This window comes from Heloderma suspectum, chromosome 6 (genome assembly GCF_057233095.1).
Source record: "Heloderma suspectum isolate Gila_16-S chromosome 6, 16-S_ref, whole genome shotgun sequence".
In the NCBI taxonomy this organism is placed as follows: domain Eukaryota; kingdom Metazoa; phylum Chordata; class Lepidosauria; order Squamata; family Helodermatidae; genus Heloderma; species Heloderma suspectum.
Window position 1 is genome coordinate 75,185,977 of NC_139463.1, and position 21,089 is coordinate 75,207,065.

At 46.0% G+C, this 21,089-nt stretch overlaps 1 protein-coding gene across 2 annotated transcripts; it reads left to right on the forward strand.

Annotated features, from left to right (window-relative positions):
* Nucleotides 1-1,363: 1,363 nt before the first annotated feature.
* SNRNP70 (small nuclear ribonucleoprotein U1 subunit 70) lies at nucleotides 1,364-21,019 on the forward strand. Of its 2 annotated transcripts, none has more exons than XM_084805057.1 (10): nucleotides 1,364-1,659; nucleotides 3,032-3,188; nucleotides 3,366-3,428; nucleotides 3,979-4,033; nucleotides 4,263-4,327; nucleotides 4,515-4,577; nucleotides 5,919-6,000; nucleotides 12,868-12,969; nucleotides 19,197-19,284; nucleotides 20,127-21,019. In XM_084805057.1, exons 2-10 carry the CDS (start codon nucleotides 3,042-3,044, stop codon nucleotides 20,776-20,778), a joined length of 1,317 nt encoding a protein of 438 aa, XP_084661183.1. In that variant the 5' UTR covers nucleotides 1,364-1,659; nucleotides 3,032-3,041; the 3' UTR covers nucleotides 20,779-21,019. The 2 variants fall into 2 exon arrangements, with proteins under 2 accessions (XP_084661183.1, XP_084661182.1); XM_084805056.1 differs by having other exon boundaries at nucleotides 1,364-1,433.
* The last annotated feature ends 70 nt before the right edge of the window (nucleotides 21,020-21,089 follow it).

The following is a 21,089-nucleotide window of genomic DNA, read 5'->3' on the forward strand; positions in this document are numbered from 1 at the left end:
ACAGAAAAGATATTCCTTGCCCTCTGTATTCAACATTCTCAGGGAAACTGTTGTTCAGGGTGAAACCACTTTGGCTTTCCTTCAAGCCAAAGGTAACCAAACCTGCCGCTGAATTGCCACAACATTGTAGGTCAGCCATCATGCAACCCAAGTCAAATCGGCAAAACCCAATGGTAAAGTTCTTCCTAGACTCTACCACTTCAAGATGCAAGTGGAGGAGGAAATATGTCTGAATGCACCTGCACTTAAAAAAAACCTCCCCACACATAGAAAGGCAGTATGTCAGGGAAAGAGGTTCAGACTCGCAGACGTGAGGGAAGTTTTTGTTTCTGGCTTTTTGGTGTGTGTGTTTTGGTGGGGGAGCCATTCAAACATGTAACCTCCTGCCTGAAGTGATACAGCCCAGAGAGACGTTGGGTGCTTCCAGACAGACAGCTACCAATCAAAAGGTATTGTGCAGCAATTCTGGGTACTTGCAGACAAGGCTTTTATCACACCATTGCCTTGCCTTTTTCAGAATTTTACACGGGTTCAGTCCAGATGGTGTCATCTTTGATGTGGAGATCCTTGATGTAGAGTGGTATATTAATATTGTAAGTAAGTAAGTAAGTAAATCTTCATTTTGTAACTCTCCTGTGTTTTCCCACCACTTTTTCCATCTTTCTTACCAGAAAAAAAAAAAATTCAAGAAAAAAATACGGAATAGGTGCACATCGACTTTTGATTGTTAGCACTAGGAGCCCTCCGTCTGGAAGCAGCCTTGTAAAATTATTATTATTTTGTGTGGGGAAAAAAGATAGAAGAAATGGCTGGCAAACGTAGCAGATTTACAAGTGGAAGAAATCATCTGTACTCCCTGTAAAATTCTGTGAGGGACGCGCAGCGACTGCACCATAAAGGCCTCATCTGGAACGAAGCACTCGTTCACCACAGTTGGTTCTGCTCACTAGAGTAATACATTAACTGGCCCCAACCCAAATAGTTTATTCTCTTTGGCTGCTAAACCAGACATCAAGCCAAGCTCATGACGGGCTCCCCGTTGCCTGCAGTCAATACACAACTTTGTGAAGCACGTATCAGTCATTTTCCAACTTCAGCCGTAGAAGACGGATTACTCCTACAGGCTAAGAAAAGCTCTCGCTGTTCTGTGCTCAGACCTTCGGAGGGGAAAGTCTCCCTTTCGCCCTGCCTTATTTGTGTCAAGGGAACTACTTCCCTCCCCACATTTTCTCCCAACGGAAAAGCTTGCGCGGACGGATCAAGTCAAAACAACAACAAAAAGCGCCCTCGCGTAACGATCTCGGCGTGGTGACGAGACTCCGGGCCGAGCGTGCGCAGAGGGCGCGCCGAGTAGGCCCAGCCTGAGGCGGCGGGAGGCGCCGAGCAGCGGGCGGAGAGCGCGGACGGACACAGCAGCGAGGGAGAGGCCGAGAGTGCGTGAGGGGAGCGCGGCCCGGCTGGGGGTGTTGCTGCTGTGCGTCTGAGGAAGAGGAGGAGACGGAGACTCCTCTGTCTCCCTCACACGCGCGTGCAGCGGGGGCTTGGGCATAACGAGGAGGTGTTGTGTTGGTGCGAGTCTAGGGAGGTTTACATTGATTTGGATTGGGAGGAGGCCTGTGGGGGGCGGAGGTTGACCACAGCAAAAGGAAGGCGGAAGAGGTAAGCTTGAGATTGTGGGTGAAGAACTGGCGGGGGGAGGGGTGCGTGGGTGACCCAGGAAGCTCCTGGCTGCTGGTGGTAGTGGTAGTAATAATAATAATAATAATAATAATAATAATATGCATTTTGTGTGTGTGTGTGAAACATATCTACCACACACACATGATATGCCCTTCCCCAAACTGATGTTCTCTAGATGTGTTGGACTATAATTCCCAGCATCCCCCAACCCATCTGGACGGCAGTAGGTTGGGGAAGGGCATATATGCCGGTATTCAAACCTCTTCACGCACATTATCTTGTAATCCTGATGACAGCCCTATGCTGTATGATTCTACCACCCCAAGTCTTGCAGTTGGGGAGCTGAAGCTGAGACGGTGAGTGTGTGGTTTGCCTAAAGCCCACCGAAGTGAGATCTCCTCTACCCATGCAGCAGAATGAGGTGTTGGAATTCTGAAGTGGTAAAGTGGACTGTACCACTTCCCAGGGCTATGTGTGGGGGAATCACATTTTTTATTGCTCTCCTGCATTGGAAGGATAGGGAGGGGGAACAAACCAAGCACTGTAGGGAGAAGTCAGGACTAGAAGCTTTCTCGCTGCTGCTCTCTGCACCCCCTCCCACACACGCTAGTAAGTAATTTTTATACATAAGGGGCATTGCAAAATAATAATCCCCTACTCATCATCTGAAATGGTAGAGTTCTCTCTACCATCTCATGATTCTACTATCTGCTGCATGTGTAGACCAGGCCTCAGTTCATACTGGGGACTTCCTTATTCAAAGCAGAGTCTCTTACAGTGCAATCCTTTCTTTATCTACTCAAAAGTAAGTGCTATTGAGTTCCGTACTGCTAGATAAATATGTGTAGGTTTGCAGGCTTAGCCTCTCTGCCACACCAGCTGCTAGAAGGGCATAGTGCAGGCCAGCCTTTCCCAACCCAGAGCCTCCCGGATGTCTTGGGCTACAGTTCTGATCTGCCCCATCCAGCATGGCCAGTGGTCAGGGATTATGGGAGTTGTAGTCCAAAACATCTGAGGACACCAGGTTGGGAAAGTCTGGTGTTGGCAAAAGCCTATATCGGGAGAGGGAAGTGTGAGAGATGCATTAAGGAATCTAGGGGATGTTGGATTGAACATGGTGGGATTTAACATGCATAGGAATGCACTGTAAATCCAGATTCAACCCACCTAGGGTCAGAAGTGACTTTTTGGACAAGTTTCCCTTGATTTATAAATTAAAACTTTTATGCATGTATGTGGATTCATAACAGTTCTTCTGTTTCCATGCTGAGAACTTTTCGGGCAGTGTCTGCACCAGCTGTCCTGACCCTGCTCTCAAGTTCTCTGATCTCTTCCTTCTCCTGCATGGCAGGTTTTCCAAGATGACGCAGTTCCTGCCCCCAAATTTGTTGGCACTATTTGCGCCCCGTGATCCTATACCCTACCTGCCTCCTTTGGAGAAACTACCCCATGAGAAGCACCACAATCAGCCCTACTGTGGTATTGCCCCCTACATCCGAGAGTTTGAGGTGAGTTCTTCAGGATTGGCCTGGCTGTCTCAGTCTTGTGGTAATTTGCTGAGACACTGACTAGTGCCTACAGAATCAGAATGACTGTTGCAGCAGCAATTGCTTTCTCAACACTTTGTGTGTTTCCTTTGTTATATGTTGAGAGTCAGTTATTAAAAATGAGCTCTTCTGTTCCAGGATCCACGTGATGCTCCTCCACCGACTCGTGCAGAGACAAGGGAGGAACGGATGGAACGGAAGGTATGCATAGCATTGTGTGGGTTACAGCAGCATTAGCTCTGATGTAGGACTCCTAGGGCCAGTTCGCACGTAACGACAGTCCATGAGTTAAACATCGGGGATGAGTGGGAGAGAGCAGGTTAGCTGCCTCTTGCATGCCCACCACTTCCACTTTTAATCAACAACCTACAGTTGACCTGTTTGTAAGTTGTTGAGTGTGGTGTGTGAACCCAAAGTGCTGGGTTTTTTAGGGGCTAAACAACCCAGCAGTGAACCCATGGTTTGTTGTTGGGTTAACTCTGAATTGTTTAGCTCCTAAACAACCCAGCACTCTGGGTTCGCACATCATGCTCAACAACCTATGAACAGGCCAGTCGGAGGTTGTTGATTAAAAGTGAAAGTGGTGGCTGCGCAGGAGGCGATTATGTGTTATTCAGCTTTAAAAAAGAAAAAAAGGAGCAGCTGAGGTCAGTGGTCCCCGTAGGATTCAAAAAGATTAATTTCTTTAGGTAGTTAGTCTGAACAGGAAACTAAACATTACTGACAGTTTGCCTCCCCCCTTTCTTTGCAGAGGCGAGAGAAGATTGAGCGCCGGCAACAAGAGGTTGAGAGTGAGCTGAAGATGTGTAAGTTGGGGATAATTGCAAGTCGTGGGAAGGAATGAAATTTGTGACAATCATATCCTTTTTTTCCTTTATCTATCTGCACTGGCTTTAATGTATCATATGATGCCTCTCAATTAGTGGTAGGGCCTGGTGTTTGCATGTAGAAGAGAACAAACAAGAAAGTAGAGGAGGGATATATTTTTCTTTCCTTCACTTGTTGTCTTATCCAGTTACTTATTTTTCCAATCAGGGGACCCTCACAATGATCCGAATGCTCAAGGAGATGCCTTCAAGACGCTCTTTGTGGCCAGAGTTGTAAGTGACCTTATTCCTTCTTCCTCCTGTCAGTGCTTAGTTTCAAATAACTATTCACCTTATCTTTTAAGAGATGCAGGGATGCAAATTTAAATAAACAGCTTCACCAGTCCCAAGAGGGATTTCTTCAGTTTTCCACTGGTATGATCTCTCTGCCTTCTCATTTGGCTTCCAACTTACTTTGCAGAACTATGATACAACAGAATCCAAGCTGAGGCGGGAGTTTGAAGTCTATGGACCTATCAAAAGGGTGAGTAAATTATTTTTGGATCTGTCTGGCAAAAAAATGCCTATTCTCCATGAGTTTCTTGAATATAATTATCACCACATTCCGTGGCAACAAATTTTGCAGGCCAGTATTGCACGGGTGGGAGGAATTCATTTGTTTACCCCCTGTTTACTGCTTAATTTCATCAAGAGTCCACTCAAAACATTTATTGACTGAGAGCACATTCCTGCTTACCTTTTTTCCTTCTGAGAGGAGTCTTAGGGTGCAATCCTGTGGGGATGGCCGAAAGCCTCTGAACTCCGAGGCTTATGGCCATCCAAAGCAGAGTGGAGGGGATTTTCACCTCTGCACTCACCCTGCTCTGCATTTTCGCTAGATAGGCTATCTAGCTGAAGTATTGGGGGGGGGGGAGGCTGAGGAGGCCTGGGGATATGGCTGAAGCCATCACACACACATACGCACACCCCACCCACCTGCACACCTCTTTCCCTTCCCTCCAAGGTCACCTTTGCGAGCTCGGTGATACAGTCGGCAGGGAGGGGAGCTTGGACTCCGGGGTCTGAGGTTGGAGCACTGTCTCCGAGGTTTGATCCAGGAATCCAGACTATTCTATGGCCCCAGAGACACTGTCATAGGATTGCTCTCCCCATATCTCTCTCTTTTTCTTTCCCATATGGTAGTTTTTAATTTCATATCAAGGATAACTTGTGCATTCAAATACATTTATTAAAAGTGCTGCAGATGTTTGAGGCCTCCTCTCTGATTTTATGGTTTCACATAAGTAGAGTCTGATTTTTAACCTCCTGCTTTTCTCACTCACTTCATTTTTACAAGACTGTTGTATTGACAGTGCTGGGGGGAGAAGTGGGGCGTGTAAGTGCCCCATGGGGTTGGTGGGAGGAATACTTCACCTTCAGACTCTCATCGCATAGCAATTTTTTTCTGAGAGTTTGCTCATGCATAGTGGAGATTGTTCTCTGAGATCCCTTTCTTTACTCACCTCTGTGTCGTCACCTCCCTGTTTGTGTAGTGCTGCCACTGGCTTGCTGACCTATAGAGAAGGGGAAATGGGAATCACCAGGTTTCCTTTATAAGAAATGTAAAATGTGCTGTGGAATCTGTATCTTTCTATATCACAGAGATGTCCTTGTATGGAAATGTCCCTCAGAATACACCATAGAGAGCCAAGTTAGCCAAGGAACTGGGAGGTGAGAGGATGCTGGTACAAGTGGTCTTTTTTAAGTGATGGGGTTCTCTAAGGAGGTACCTTCTTAGGATTCAGATCAAGTTTGTCAACTAAGGGCCATTTCCAACCCCATAACCGTATTTCACCCCTTTCTGCCACTGCCAATTCCTTTTCAGATCTACATGGTGTACAATAAGCACTCCGGCAAGCCACGTGGCTACGCCTTCATCGAATATGAACACGAGCGTGACATGCACTGTAAGTACAGTCCTTCTCTTGGGTGCTTTTGTGTCTTTTGTGTGTGTGTGTGATAAATGAAATGTCTTATAAAAGCATGTGTTTTGTAAAAGTTCTTTAACTTTTCAAAGCCCTTGAGCTATTTGAGGGCTTGGGCTCCCCCCAACAGGTAAGTACAGAGTGGGGGAGCCTGGCTTGGTTTGGCGAGCACCCAAGTTCCGTTAATCCAGCCTGATAGGTTTCCAAGGGGACCCTTTCAATCACATCAACAATAGCATCCAGAAGGGCGGATGTTTTTACCCCCTTCTCTCTGCAGATTTAGTAATTCAAGTAGGATTTGATGTTGGAAATCTCAGTTTACTTCAGGTAGGCTATCTCTCCTGGGAGTGTCACTTCTGTTTCTTTGTCTAGTTGTGAAAGAGCAAATTAACGTAGCTGGGGTGCCGCAAATATAATGTGTGTGCTAAAGTAATACAGGCAACAGTTCAACAGCTCTCCTCTTAACCCACCATAATTCTCTTGTGTTTTTGTGGGGAGGGGACCCTGTAGGCTGAGGGTGGGCAGCTAGTCCTGCTAGTATCTTTTTGAGCAGGCTAAAGTTACTGCTTGCATTATGGGACCCAGCAGGGTCATATGGGCTGTCCCCACACTCTGAACTGTTGCCCATCTCCTGTCTATTAATTTTTTTTTAAGAGGGAGAATGAATGCTGTGAAGAAGTTCTTCTTCTAAAGCAAGTGTAACTTTGACCTGAAGCTGTGTTTTGAAAAGATGCTGTTGTCGAGAGGCGTGTTGTGAGCGGGGTGTATTAATTCTGTGTTCTTATTGTCACTGCAGCCACCTTTCTGATGGCTATTGCCACTGCTGGCTTGCAGCTGATCCTTATGCTTCCCCTTTACAACATCTCATTGTATGGTTGGTATAAGGGTTTGTATAATTGGTAAGAAACCTCAGTACCCAACACACTTCTATACACAAGCCAGGTCAAAGGCAGATGATAGGTAACATAGCTTAGTTAAGGGTGGAGGGAAGGAAGGGGTGGGGGAATCTGTTTCTCTCCTGGCTTCTGCACTGCTCTCTTGCTGTGTAGAAGGAGAAAGAGAAATGGGTTCCTCATACTATATCGTTGGCCCTATTTTTTGCAGCATGAATTTAATGGGGAGGGAGGGAAGAATAGGTCAGCCCTCTCCAGTAGGGCTCAAATATCCTGAGTGAACCCTCCCTCTCCAAGCCACACATGTGCCATTTATAGTTTCTGCAGTCTGTAGGGCCAGGTTGGAAACCATCGAGCGACACAGGCAGAAACAACAGTTGTTAGGAATCTAATTCTTTTCTCTGCCCCAAATGAAACTGGCGGAGGTGTGGGCATCTTGTACCTCTTCAGACTGACTAGACCAAAATAAGTGTTTCCTCTTGATCATTAACACAAATTAGGATCCATCAGTGTTTGAGGGTCACCTGCTCAAAAAGTCTTCGTGAAAATGTTAATCCGTACCACATTGAATCACATTTCATTTTCATTTAGGCACAAATGTTGGTAAGGCCTGAGGTTAATCTGAGGCCCACAGAATATTCTCACAAACATGGATTAAAGTTGCTACTGGACTGGGTTAGTGCTCTTTACAAATGTGGGGAAAACACTCTGAACCATCCCAATTTACATAAAAACAGGTTGCGTGAAGCGTATTAAGATAACCTTATAACTTAGCACTTGCCTGGTCATCTGTGGCAGCAACAATTGCATTAAGATGCATCTCCAGCGCCAGAGGGGTAGAGCCACTCGCATAGCTGCCATAGTGCTCACTTGTGATGACATAACCCTGCTCATTGCCCACTGCACACACAGCTCTTTTATCTTCCTGCCTAGCCTCAAAAGATTTGCCAGCTCTTAGGTTATGAAAGATTCATGCATGTAGCCTCCGTAACTCTGTCTTGAAAACAGGGCAGCACTATGGCAGCTGTGCACTTGGCTCCTTGCTGTTCTTGGACAAAGACCTGCACTAGTTGCATGGGGGGTGGGGGTGGAAATGACTGCCAGCAGCCTAAGTGTGAAGTGGGGAGATATGGGTGAGTTTAGGAAGAAGTAGGCAGCCATCCTTTCAGCAGTTATTTACACAGCTGTGTTAAGGGATACCTAAGGTACAGCAAACTTGCGTCCTGAGATGCTTGAATTTAAGACAATTGTATTTGGGGAATGGAGGTTTCTTCCCCGTTATTGGGTCACTTGAATTGAGTTGAGACATCTAAGGGCCTGGAGGCAAACTGCATTTTATCCTTGCACTTCTGTACTGGGAAGTTCTTTTATCCCTAGGTACAGAAATGCATTGGCTAAAAATATGTACTGGGAACAGTTGCAGCCTACCTCTGGTCAAACTTGGGGACAAATGATCTCTGGTAAATACCCCCAAAACACATTATGTGCACAAGCCCTGAGTGGCTGATGTGTGTTTCTTAGGAGGGAGTGCATATTTTTGCCTGTGCTCTTGGTCCTTCTATTGATAGGAAGCAGGACTGAGGATATTTGAGCTCTGCTTTTAGTTAGCAAGCTAATGGGCAGTTTGGGTAGTTAGGCTGACTTGGGGCACAAAGCTGGGTAGATAGATTCTTTTGGCTACCCCTGGCATGGCTTGCCAAGGCCGTAATGGACCTTCAGGTGGGACACGGTTGGGATGTCTGTCTCAACAGAGATTCTAAATCGTTAGTCCCCTAATGTGGGTTTTAACATGCAAGCAGGCAACTATACCACTGTTGCTGGGTTCCTAATTACTGCTAGAGAGGGCAGTTCAGATACATCACACATTCCTTGCTGTTCTTTCTTGTTATCTTCTTTTCTGTCTGGCTCCTTTAGCTTAGTTCTTTCAATTGTGAAGTATTTGGAGTTTTCAACCCTGCCTGATGCAGGCTGTAGCTAGGAATGCCAAGTGGGAGGGTTGCTAAATTTCAGGACTTCAGTTGCTTCCCTGAATTTGTAGTTGAAAGGATGCGTTATAGCAGGGGCCTTTAAGCATTGGGGTTTGTGTTTTTTAAATTTACTAAGGTTTTAGATGGGACCATTCTGAAAGGTGTTTACTTAGCTTGTCTTCTATTGCAAGGCAAGGTCTAGAATGCCATTTAGCCTAATCAACAAAGTCTTGTGGCACCTTAAGTCGAACACATTCTGGCATAAGCTTTCATGGGCACTGTCCACTTCATCAGATGCATGAAGTGGACAGTGCATCTGATTGCATCTGATGAAGTGGATAGCATCTACGAAAGCTTATGCCAGAATAAATTTGTTAGTCATTAAGGTGCCACAAAACCCTTTTTGTTGTTTCTGCTGCAACAGACTAACACGGCTACCCCTTTGGGAGTTTAGCCTAATGTTGCTGCTTTTGACAAACTGCAAAGACTGGTGTGCATCTATTTTCCACTTCTGCTTTGCTTTGGGGTACTGTTGGCTGGGTTGTACGCTAATTAAACGAAAACAACACCAACCCACCTTTGCCCTTGAAGTGTAATTGCTGATCTCTGAATCCAAGGGAAGGAGTGATAAGTGATGTCCTTGGATCTTCTGTTAGCAAACAGGAACAATCAGCACCAGTGAGTTTAGTATTGGAGCTGAGGGCTGCCTTGTGTGGTCAGTGACAAGTTTTCACTGTTGGCTCCTTGAGGGACTTTGTAAATGCTGAAAGTCCTTCCCCAGCCTTGCAATTCTGTGACTTCTGCAACCCAGTCCAGAGTGTTAGCTATGCTAAACTCTGATAAGTGGGTGTTGCTTTCAGAGAGTCACATGTTCATCTTCTACATAGCAGTCTTGCTACAAGATGAGTGATTCCTATACATTCTTGCATATTTATTCTCATAAAAGTGTATCTGCCCAATAAAAATTACAAAAGAGGTACAATCAAAGGAAACAGAGTATCTTTCTCTCCCCCACCCCCAATTCCTCTGCCCCTTGTAAGAATATGGAAACGTGAAGAGTTATAGGAATTTCTCTCTCTGTGATGAGATTTTTGTATCAGCTCATCCTTTGGAGGTCAGAGTTGTTGACCTCTTCTAGAGACGAGAAACATTTGAGGGTCCAACTTGGCGTTGAAAAGCTTTGAACTGGGAGTTTAGAGTCGTTAGTGGGAGATGGGGGAAGGGCTTGGATAGTAACTTTTCAAGCCTAATTGTAATATATCAGAATTGTTCTAGGTGAGTTTCCCCATCATACCAGATGGTGTTGCCCACATTCCCTAAAAGCCCTTGAAGGCCCTGAGGAAAGTTAAGAGGTTCTCATGCTAGGACCATTGTGCTTAATTGTAAAATGTCCCAAAAAGGTAAGATGCAATACAGAGGGTGGTTTCAGGTAAGCATTCTGCAACTCTCCCAACCACGGACTGACCACTTCATTGGAAAAGGCCCAGCTTCGTCTCCATCCTACGATAAAATGGTGGTGAATATGTGGGGCAGGGACTCTGCCCCTTGCTGACTTTGGTCCACTGACTGCCCTGTCTGGAGATGAGCCATGAGACTAACTTGGAGGCTCTGTTTGTAAGGGATGGTTGTCTGTCATCGTGCCCCAACATCCAAACTGGCTGACCGCTGATTCTCAGCATGATGGGTCGCTTCAAGGCTCAGGATGACGTCTTTGCCATTGGTCACTGGACAAGTTTGACTTGATGATGATCTTGCCAAGCCCCATCTTCCAAAACTCTCTTTAGTAGCTGAAATATCTCCATGGTTAAAAAAATGGAGGCAGGGGGAATGACAGACTGTTGGAAAACGCATCCTCCATCAAAGAAACTGATTTCTGGATTATTATTTTTAAGCCAAAGCTTTCCTAAGCTAGAATGGGTAGAAATGTTTGTGTGGTAATAAGTTAGCTACTACTTTTTTTTTTTTCATGAAGCCTTTTATTTGAAATGGATAGCTTCTACATCTCCCCCCACCGCCTGAAGCAGTAATAATTTCCCCCACTTAATGTATGTACAGTGGAATATTTTTGCCATTTGTTTCTCTGATAAGGGAATTCACCACCGCTACTTTTTTCAGTTGTATCTATGAGAATATGGGTGAGGGGGAAGAAAATCCTTAAATTTTTCTTCGTGTGCACACATCGAGGAGATACATTCTCTCTTACCTTTTTTCATATGTCTACATGAGGAGAATGATTTTCCCCCTTTTCTCTAATATGTAGTTCATGCATGTGGTTGACTTTGTGAACCTTGCCAGTTTTTAAAATGATGTGCTTTTCCACAAAGGCAAGTATTTCTCTCTGCCTTTTTCTCTAAAAAATAACTGTACACACATTGTTCTCCTCTTGTCCCAACCCACACATTTAATAAAAGGTTTGATTTTCATTCTTGAAAGTGACTCCCAAAAACATACACAATAACCCTGCTCACTTTTTAAAGACACCCAACATTTTGATAACTAACAATACACAGTAGTACTGTTTGGCTACCTGAATTTGGAGGTGGGCATGTTCTTAAAAGGAAATACTTCTAAAATGTATGGGTTGAAGATCTAGTAGTGTCTAGTGCTGCTTGACTAACTGTGTGGCCTTCTGCCACGCTTGTATTAATTGCCACATATAGGTGGCTTTAGTAGGTTTGAGGGGTGGTGGGGTGTGGGACCCACGAGGCTTGTAAGGACCCCTAAAGGCATAAATGGAATTCAAGCTCTTAATTAAGAAATTTACCTAGTTTGGGGAGTGGGGTGAGGCTGGGGGGCTGGGGAGGGGCTGGCAGGGGTGGGGGTCTGAGTGTCCGACTTCTGCTGCTGAGACAGGTAAGGCAGGGAAGGTCGGCTCAGCAGCCAAAATGCAAAACCCAAAATACCGCCCCAGCCGGGGGCGCCCGGGCAGGGGGGAGCTGCGCCTCGGGCCCCAGCGCTAGCAGCCCGATGCAGTGAGTTTGAGGAGTTAAAAGTTGCAATGGTTTTGTAAGTAGTTTCTCCAGGTAAATGCTTTTATTTCCTTTTTACATGTTAGCTGTGCTCGCCCCACCCCTCCCTTAGCAAGTGGCTTGAGAACATTCCCTTTCCCTGAAAATCATCCTAGAGATTTGCAATGGGATAACAGCGGCAAGGGTGGGGTAGAGGGGTAGAGTGGGCTGGGACTGTTGAGGGAGGGTGCCAGCCAGTTCCCTGAGCGTTCTTACTTTTTTGTGTGCGTACTACCCTCTTTCTTCCCTGCCAAGCATTCCGCTACCTCTGTAACGTAGAAAACATTTCTATCTCCCCCTTCTCCCTCACCCCCTTCTCCTTCACCTGTTTGTTTTTCACTTATTTATTTATTTTGACGGCAGGAGCTCTTGCTTTGGGTGGGGGTTTTGGCATGGCCAATCTTGGGACTGGCTGGTTAGGGGTGCTCCTGAAGGAACAGCAGAGCCTGGCCCACTCTGAAGTGAGTTGGGAGGGCTGGGTGGAGGGCTTGCTTGTTTGTACCCAGCCCTTTTCCCCTCTGGGCAAGTGATGTATTAGCGCGAGTGTCTTGACTGCTCAATAACCTTTCCTTTTTTTGCAGCGGAGGCCAGGGGGGCTGCATTATGGGATGGAGCTGGGGTTGCTCCACAGCTCGAGGAATTTGTGGCTCTCTCGCAGCTGTGTTCAGGCAACTCATGAGTTGGGCTTGCCGATCCCACCCACCACTGCCACAATCATGTGGATTTAGTCTCAGCTGCTTAAAGCAAGGCAAGCACTAGGGTTTTTTTCCTGGAGAGCTTGATGTGGCAGCACTTCCTAGGCAGATGTGGAGCAATCCCTCGCCCAAGGGGCAGTGGGGCCATAGGCGCCTCCTCCCTCAGAATATTTTGTGTGTGGTATGTGTCCTTGGGGGAGGGTGGGCTTATTTATGTGCACTGTGGATAATGGCAGTTCCCTTTGCCCTTCCCTTCCCCTTGGATACCCCTCCTAATCTGTTGCAGCGGCATACAAGCACGCCGACGGGAAAAAAATTGATGGCAGGCGGGTGCTGGTAGATGTAGAGCGAGGCCGGACGGTGAAGGGATGGCGCCCACGCAGACTTGGTAAGTGTGAGCAGAAACACTGCATCAAACGTGTTATCAGCTCTTCTGCCCCACCTCTATCCCCACTTGAACCTGAAGTAGTTGCATTAGCCAGAGCACCTCTTCCAAGACTCCTTGAAAACAGCAGTGCTGCTGGACTACTGTCTTCTGTTCTGGCCGCCACACCTAGAAGGGTGTTGTCATCTATTAAGATAAAAATGTGTAGAAGAGAGGCTGGATGATTTCTCAGATTATTTTTTCTGAGGAGAGGAAGCAATAGAGGGTTCACTATCTTTGAGGACAGGTGAAGAATCAAACAGCCTTAAGAAGAGGAAAATAGACTTTTGCTAAACATTTTTCTTTAGAGGGAACCTTCGTAAGTGCAAGAGCCACTTGACAATAAAGTAATGTAGCAAGGAGCAGAGGTGAGAAACTTGTGGTCCTCTAGATGATGACTGCAACTCCCATCAGCCCTAGCCAGCATAGACAGACTGCAAGATCTTGTCTTGCAATTACAATCCAACAACATCTGGAGGGCAATTTGCCTACCCCTGAAGTAATGGAATCACCTTCCTTGGAAGCTTTTATTTATTTTTATAGTATTTTTATGCCACTCCTTAGCTCCCATAGTGGCTTACGTGTAATCAATTAAACAAGACACTTCTGCCCACAGGCTTACAATCTAAAAAGACACAATGCAAAAGGAAAAAAGAATGGGGAGGGAAACGGCAACCCACCCCAGTATTCTTGCCATGAAAACTAAATGGATCAGTACAACCAGAGATATGTTGGTATACCATCGGAAGATGGGACTCCCAGGTCGGAAGATGGTCAAAATGCTACTGGGGAGGAACAGAGGATAAGTTCAACTAGCCCCAGATGTGATGACGCAGCTAGCTCAAAGCTGAAAGGACGGCTAGCAGCCGATGGTGCTGGTCGCGGACGATGAATCCGATGTTCTAAAGATCAACACACCATAGGAACCTGGAATGTAAGATCTATGAGCCAGGGCAAATTGGATGTGGTTACTGGGGAGATGTCAAGATTAAATATATACATTTTGGGTGTCAGTGAACTGAAATGGACTGGAATGGGCCACTTCACATCAAATGAGCACCAGATCTACTACTGTGGACAAGAGGACCACAGAAGAAATGGAGTAGCCTTCATAATTAATAATAAAGTGGCTAAAGCAGTGCTTGGATACAATCCAAAAAATGACAGAATGATCTCAATTCGAATTCAGGGTAAGCCATTTAACATCACAGTGATCCAAATATACGCCCCAACCGCAGATGCTGAAGAAGCAAAAGTAGATCAGTTCTATGAGGATCTGCAGCACCTACTGGATAGTACGCCAAAAAAAGATGTTATTTTCATTACAGGAGACTGGAATGCTAAGGTGGGTAGTCAAACGACACCTGGAATTACAGGCAAGTATGGTCTGGGAGAACAAAATGAAGCAGGACGTATGCTGATAGAATTTTGCCAAGACAACCCACTGTGCATAACAAACACTCTCTTCCAACAACCTAAGAGACGACTTTACACATGGACTTCACCAGACGGTCGACACCGAAATCAGATTGACTACATCCTTTGTAGCCAAAGGTGGCGAGCATCTATGCAGTTGGTAAAAACAAGACTTGGAGCTGATTGTAGTTCAGATCCCGAACTTCTTATTGCACAATTTAGAATCAGACTAAAGAGAATAGGGAAGACCCAGAGATCAGTTAGATATGAGCTCACTAATATTCCCAATGAATATGCAATGGAGGTGAAGAATAGATTTAAGGGACTAGATTTAGTAGATAGGGTCCTGGAAGAACTATGGACAGAAGTTTGCAACATTGTTCAGGAGGTGGCAGCAAAAAACGTCCCAAAGAAAAAGAAAACCAAGAAGGCAAGATGGCTGTCTGCTGAGACACTGGAAGCAGCCCAAGAAAGAAGGAAAGCAAAAGGCAACAGTGATAGGGGGAGATATGCCCAATTAAATGCAAAATTCCAGAGGTTAGCCAGAAGAGATAAGGAATTATTTTTAAACAAGCAATGCGCGGAAGCAGAAGAAGATAATAGAATAGGAAGGACAAGAGACCTCTTCCAGAAAATTAGAAACATTGGAGGTAAATTCCAGGCAAAAATGGGTATGATCAAAAACAAAGATGGGAAGGACCTAACAGAAGCAGAAGAGATCAAGAAAAGGTGGCAGGAATATACGGAAGATTTGTATAGGAAGGATAATATCGGGGATAGATTTGACGGTGTGGTCAGTGAGCTAGAGCCAGACATCCTGAAGAGTGAGGTTGAATGGGCCTTAAGAAGCATTGCTAATAACAAGGCAGCAGGAGATGACAGTATCCCAGCTGAACTGTTTAAAATCTTGCAAGATGATGCTGTCAAGGTGATGTATGCCATATGCCAGCAGATTTGGAAAACACAAGAATGGCCAACAGATGGGAAAAAATCAACCTATATCCCCATACCAAAAAAGGGACGCACCAAAGAATGTTCAAACTATCGAACAGTGGCACTCTTTTCACATGCCAGTAAGGTAATGCTCAAGATCTTGCAAGGTAGACTCCAGCAATTCATGGAACAAGAATTGCCAGATGTACAAGCTGGGTTTAGAAAAGGCAGAGGAACTAGAGACCAAATTGCCAATATCCTCTGGCTAATGGAGAAAGCCAGGGAGTTTCAGAAAAACATCTATTTCTGTTTTATTGACTATTCTAAAGCCTTTGACTTTGTGGATCATAACAAATTCTGGCAAGTTCTTGTGGTATGGGGATACCAAGTCATCTTGTCTGCCTCCTGAGGAATCTGTATAACGACCAAGTAGCAACGGTAAGAGCAGATCATGGAACAACGGACTGGTTTAAGATTGGGAAAGGAGGACGGCAGGGTTGTATACTCTCACCCTACCTATTCAACCAGTACGCAGAACACATCATGCGACGTGATGAATCCAAGGCTGGAGTTAAAATCGCTGGAAGAAACATTAACAATCTCCGATATGCAGATGATACCATTTTGATGGCTGAAAGCAAGGAGGAGCCAAGGAACCTCATGACAAAGGTGAAAGAAGAAAGTGCAAAAGCTGGGTTGCAGTTAAACCTCAAAAAAACCAAGATTATGGCAACCAGCTTGATTGATAACTGGCAAATAGAGGGAGAAAACGTGGAGGCGGTGACAGACTTTGTCTTTCTAGGCGCAAAGATTACTGCAGACGCTGACTGCAGCCAGGAAATCAGAAGACGTTTACTTCTTGGGAGGAGAGCAATGACAAATCTTGATAAAAGAGTTAAGAGCAGAGACATCACACTGACAACAAAGGTCCGCATAGTTAAAGCAATGGTATTCCCCGTAGTAACCTATGGCTGCGAGAGCTGGACCATAAGGAAGGCTGAGCGAAGGAAGAGAGATGCTTTTGAACTGTGGTGCTGGAGGAAAATTCTGAGAGTGCCTTGGACTGCAAGAAGATCAAACCAGTCCATACTCCAGGAAATAAAGCCAGACTGTTCACTTGAGGGAATGATATTAAAGGCAAAACTGAAGTATTTTGGCCACATCATGAGAAGACAGGATACCCTGGAGAAGATGCCGATGTTAGGGAAAGTGGAAGGCAAAAGGAAGAGGGGCCAACCAAGGGCAAGGTGGATGGATGATAACTGAGTTGCTAACTGAGGTTAGCAAGGGATGTTAAAAACAACAAAAAGGCTTTCTTCAGCTACGTGCATAGTAAAAGGCAGAAGAAAGAAATGGTGGTTCAGCTATTAAATAAGGATGGAAAGTGATAACAGATGACAAAGAAAAGGCAGAGGTGCTCAATTCCTACTTTGGCTCAGTCTTCTCCCAAAAGAGGGTCTATGACCCCCCTGGCAAAGGCGAAGTACAGGCTGAAGGGGCAGGATTGCAGCTTGAGATCGACAGGCATATGGTCAAGGAACACCTCATTACTTTGAGTGAGTTCAAATCTCCAGGGCCAGATGAACTGCATCCTAGAGTCATAAAGGAACTGGCAAAAGAACTCTCAGAACCGCTGTCTATTCTCTTTGAGAAATCATGGAGGACGGGGGAAGTGCCAGATGACTGGAGGAGGGCTAATGTTGTCCCTATCTTCAAAAAGGGTAAAAAGGAGGAACCTGGGAACTACAGACCAGTCAGTCTGACATCAATCCCTGGGAAAATTCTGGAGCAGATCATAAAGCAATCCACCTGGGAGCACCTTGACAACAATGCCGTGATTACTCGAAGCCAACATGGATTTGTCAAAAACAAGTCCTGCCAGACAAATCTGATCTCATTTTTTGATCAAGTAACCTTCCTTGTAGACCGTGGGAATGCTGTAGACATCATATACCTCGACTTCAGCAAAGCTTTCGACAAAGTACCCCATGATATCCTGATGAGCAAACTAGCTCGAAGTGGGCTAGATGAAACAACGATCCGGTGGATCCACAGTTGGCTACAGAATCGGACTCAGAGTGCTTATCAATGGGACCTTCTCAAGCTGGGGAGAGGTAACGAGTGGGGTACCGCAGGGCTCAGTCCTGGGCCCAGTGCTCTTCAACATTTTTATTAATGACTTGGAGGAGGAGGTGCAGGGAATGCTGATCAAATTTGCAGATGACACAAAATTGGGCAGGATAGCTAATACTTTGGAAGACAGAAACAAAATTCAAAGTGATCTGGATAGACTGGAGCGCTGGGCAGAAAACAACAGAATGGCATTTAATAGGGACAAATGCCAAGTTCTGCACCTAGGAAAAAGAAACCAAATGCACAGTTACAAGACGGGGGATACGTGGCTCAACGACAGTACGAGCGAAAAGGATCTTGGAATTGTTGTCGATCACAAGCTGAATATGAGCCAACAATGCGATGTGGCTGCAAAAAAGGCAAATGCTCTTTTGGGCTGCATTCATAGAAGCATCGCTTCCAAATCCCGGGAAGTACTAGTTCCCCTCTACTCAGCACTGGTTAGGCCTCATCTGGAGTACTGTGTCCAGTTCTGGGCACCACACTTTAAGAAGGATGCAGACAAACTGGAGAGGGTTCAGAGGAGGGCAACAAAGATGATCAGGGGACTGGAAACAAAGCCCTATGAAGGGAGACTGAAAGAACTGGGCATGTTTAGCCTTGAGAAGAGAAGACTGAGGGGAGATATGATAGCACTCTTCAAGTACTTGAAAGGTTGTCACAGAGAAGAAGGCCAGGATCTCTTCTTGATCATCCCAGAGTGCAGGACACGGAATAATGGGCTCAAGTTACAGGAAGCCAGATTCCGGCTGAACATCAGGAAAAACTTCCTGAGTGTCAGAGCAATACGACAATGGAACCAATTACCTGGGGAGGTGGTGGGCTCTCCCACACTGGAGGCCTTCAAGACGAGGCTGGACAGCCATCTGTCAGGGATGCTCTGACTTGGATTCCTGCATTAAGCAGGGGGTTGGACTCTATGGCCTTGTAGGCCCCTTCCAACCCTACTATTCTATGATTCTATGATATTCTGAAGGTGACGGGCTCAACCTTGGGGGAGCTGGGGGTGGCGATGGCCGACAGGAAGCTCTGGCGTGGGCTGGTCCATGAAGTCACGAAGAGTCAGAAGCGACTGACGGAATAAACAACAACAAATGGGGAGGGAAGAGGGAAAAATTAATCCTTTCAGCAAGGCTGGTGGAACGGCCCTGTTTCTCCCTCTTATCTCAACAAGTAATGTTGGATAGGCATCTGTTGATGCTTTGTGTTTGGGCTTTTGGATTAGGCCAGGGCTACTTGTGGATTCTGTACAATTGTATATGGAAGAAATCTTAGCCAGGTCCTGGAATCTAATTGATGGGTCCAACTCTTCATTCCATGGTGTCATTTGTCCAGCTGTGATCCCTCTCTGTTTGGCAGGATCTCTTTTTTTAACAAGCTGTTTGTCGGGAAAAGAGTTTAGAATCATAGAATAGTAGGGTTGGAAGGGGCTGATAAGACCATCGAGTCCAACCCCCTCCTCAGTGCAGGAATCCAAGCCAAAGCATCCCTGATAGATGGCTGTGCAGCCTCGTCTTGAATGCCTCCAGTGTGGGAAAGCCCACAACCTCCCTAGGTTGAGTTCACAACATACCATTCTTAAATTGAACAGCATACACTGTGCAAGTAAAACTGTCTGGAAGGTATTTCTTCTAATCCTGCCAAGCCAGCACCCCCAATGAGAGAATAACATTGGAGAGAGCCAACCTTTTCTTTTCCCTCCTCTGCAGGTGGCGGTCTCGGTGGCACCCGGCGCGGCGGCGCTGACGTCAACATCAGACACTCAGGCCGGGATGACACTTCCCGATATGATGAACGGTGAGCTGAGCTTTATGGGGAGTAGAATACGGTGGTGTCTCTGCCACCACTCCTGATATTAGACAACAACTTCATTTCTGGCGCTGGGAGCAACAGTAGAATTATTAAAGGCTACTCCCAAGTTTGACTTAGCTCCAGCTGTGTGCTAGAATGTAAAGAGGGCTTATAGTCAAGGAAAATACCCAGGCATTTAAAATTAGATGTTTCTCAGTTGCAGCAGAACCCTTTGTTAAAATACACATAAACTCTGCAGATTGATTAATTTGAACATCTTTTATAATTTGCCTAGTTTTTCCTTATAAAATTGATTTTTACAGGCTGTCAGACTAGCAAGAAATAGGAGGTCTGAGCCATCCTTGCATTTTGTATCTTCATGTTTTCTTTGGAAACCTCTTGATCATAAGGTTAAGAAACTGAGATCAATTAAGAAACCAGATTCTGTGGTGGACAGCAGCTGTTTGGATTGCTAGCCTTTCATTCTATTTGTCTAAGGCTTGTTGGTGTGCTTTTCCATGGAAGACATTTAGGATGCAAATTTGCTACAAACTTAAAACTGGATTTAAACCAATTCAATTTTGAAACCTTGGAAGTTATAAATTTACAAATGTTCCAAGAGTTGAGAGAGATTTCTACCCCTCTGTAGAACTTGAATTCCTATTGCTTTCTGGGAGAAGCTAGGGACAGTTAAACCAGTTTGTAGTGCAGATGTGTCCTTATTCCTGTATAGATGCCATGTTCATTTATTGGCCCACTTTTATGCCATGCAATAGCAATGTTTGTGGTAAATGGACCATTCTCTTTGTTGACTAAATATCTTTTGATTTTTTTCTCCTAACTCGCAGGGATCGGGACCGTGAACGAGAGCGGGATCGCCGAGACCGCAGCCGAGACCGGGACAAGGAGCGGGAACGCCGTCGCAGCCGATCCCGGGAGCGCCGGCGGCGAACACGGAGTCGAGAAAAAGATGAGCGGAAACGCAGCCGGGAACGCAGCAAGGATAAGGACCGGGAGCGCAAGCGTCGTAGTCGTTCCAGGGACCGCAAGCGGGATCGGGACCGTGACAGAGACAAGAAGGAGGAGCTGCCGGAAGTGGCTGATGCCCAGCCTGATGAGGCCCCCCTTGGCGAGATGGGCATAGATGGGCTGGAGGTGAAGCCCGAAGGGGAAGAGAAGGCTAGAGACAGGGAGCGGGACAGGGACAGGGATAGAGAGAGGGATCGGCGGCGCAGTCATCGCGACAAAGACCGAGACAGGGAGCGTGACAGAGAGCGTCGTCGGGACAGGGACAGAGATAGGGACCGAGACAGGGAGCACAAGCGTGACAGGGGTGAACGGGGTGGGGAGAAACGGGAGGACAGGGGGCAGGACAATGGCATGGGAGAGGCCCTGGAGGAAACCAGCCAGGATATGTTCCTGGACCAAGAATCCATGCAGTCGGCTGATGGCTACTTATCCACTGAGAATGGATACATGATGGAGCCCCCACTGGAGTGATGAATGGAGACGCTTCCTTGCCCCATGTGATCCAGCCAGGTGAGGCTCTGCCTCCCAGGCTGCCTAGCCAATGAGGCCCCATCAGCCAGTTGAGATAACTGATTTTAACTGGTTTTGTTTAGAAGGGTAAGTGTTTCAGTTCTGCTTGTCCCTGCCCCATTTCTTCTTAACTTGTAACCTTCCAGCAATTCCTTGTGTATTTGGATATTTTTCTTTAAACAAGAATAAAGTGTTAAATGTTTTCTCCTTCCTGTGAAGTGTGTCGAGACCCGACATGTTTGAAGAAATGCTTTGCTGGATTTCAGGCTGCC

What these genes read in the sequence shown, in the direction of transcription:
- SNRNP70 (XM_084805057.1), top strand. Translation starts at nt 3,042, where the DNA reads ATGACGCAGTTCCTGCCCCCAAATTTGTTGGCACTATTTGCGCCCCGT. An exon ending in ACACGAGCGTGACATGCACT is followed by an intron (nt 6,001 to 12,867) that starts GTAAGTACAGTC and finishes AATCTGTTGCAG; the next exon opens with CGGCATACAAGCACGCCGAC. An exon ending in ACTTCCCGATATGATGAACG is followed by an intron (nt 19,285 to 20,126) that starts GTGAGCTGAGCT and finishes CCTAACTCGCAG; the next exon opens with GGATCGGGACCGTGAACGAG.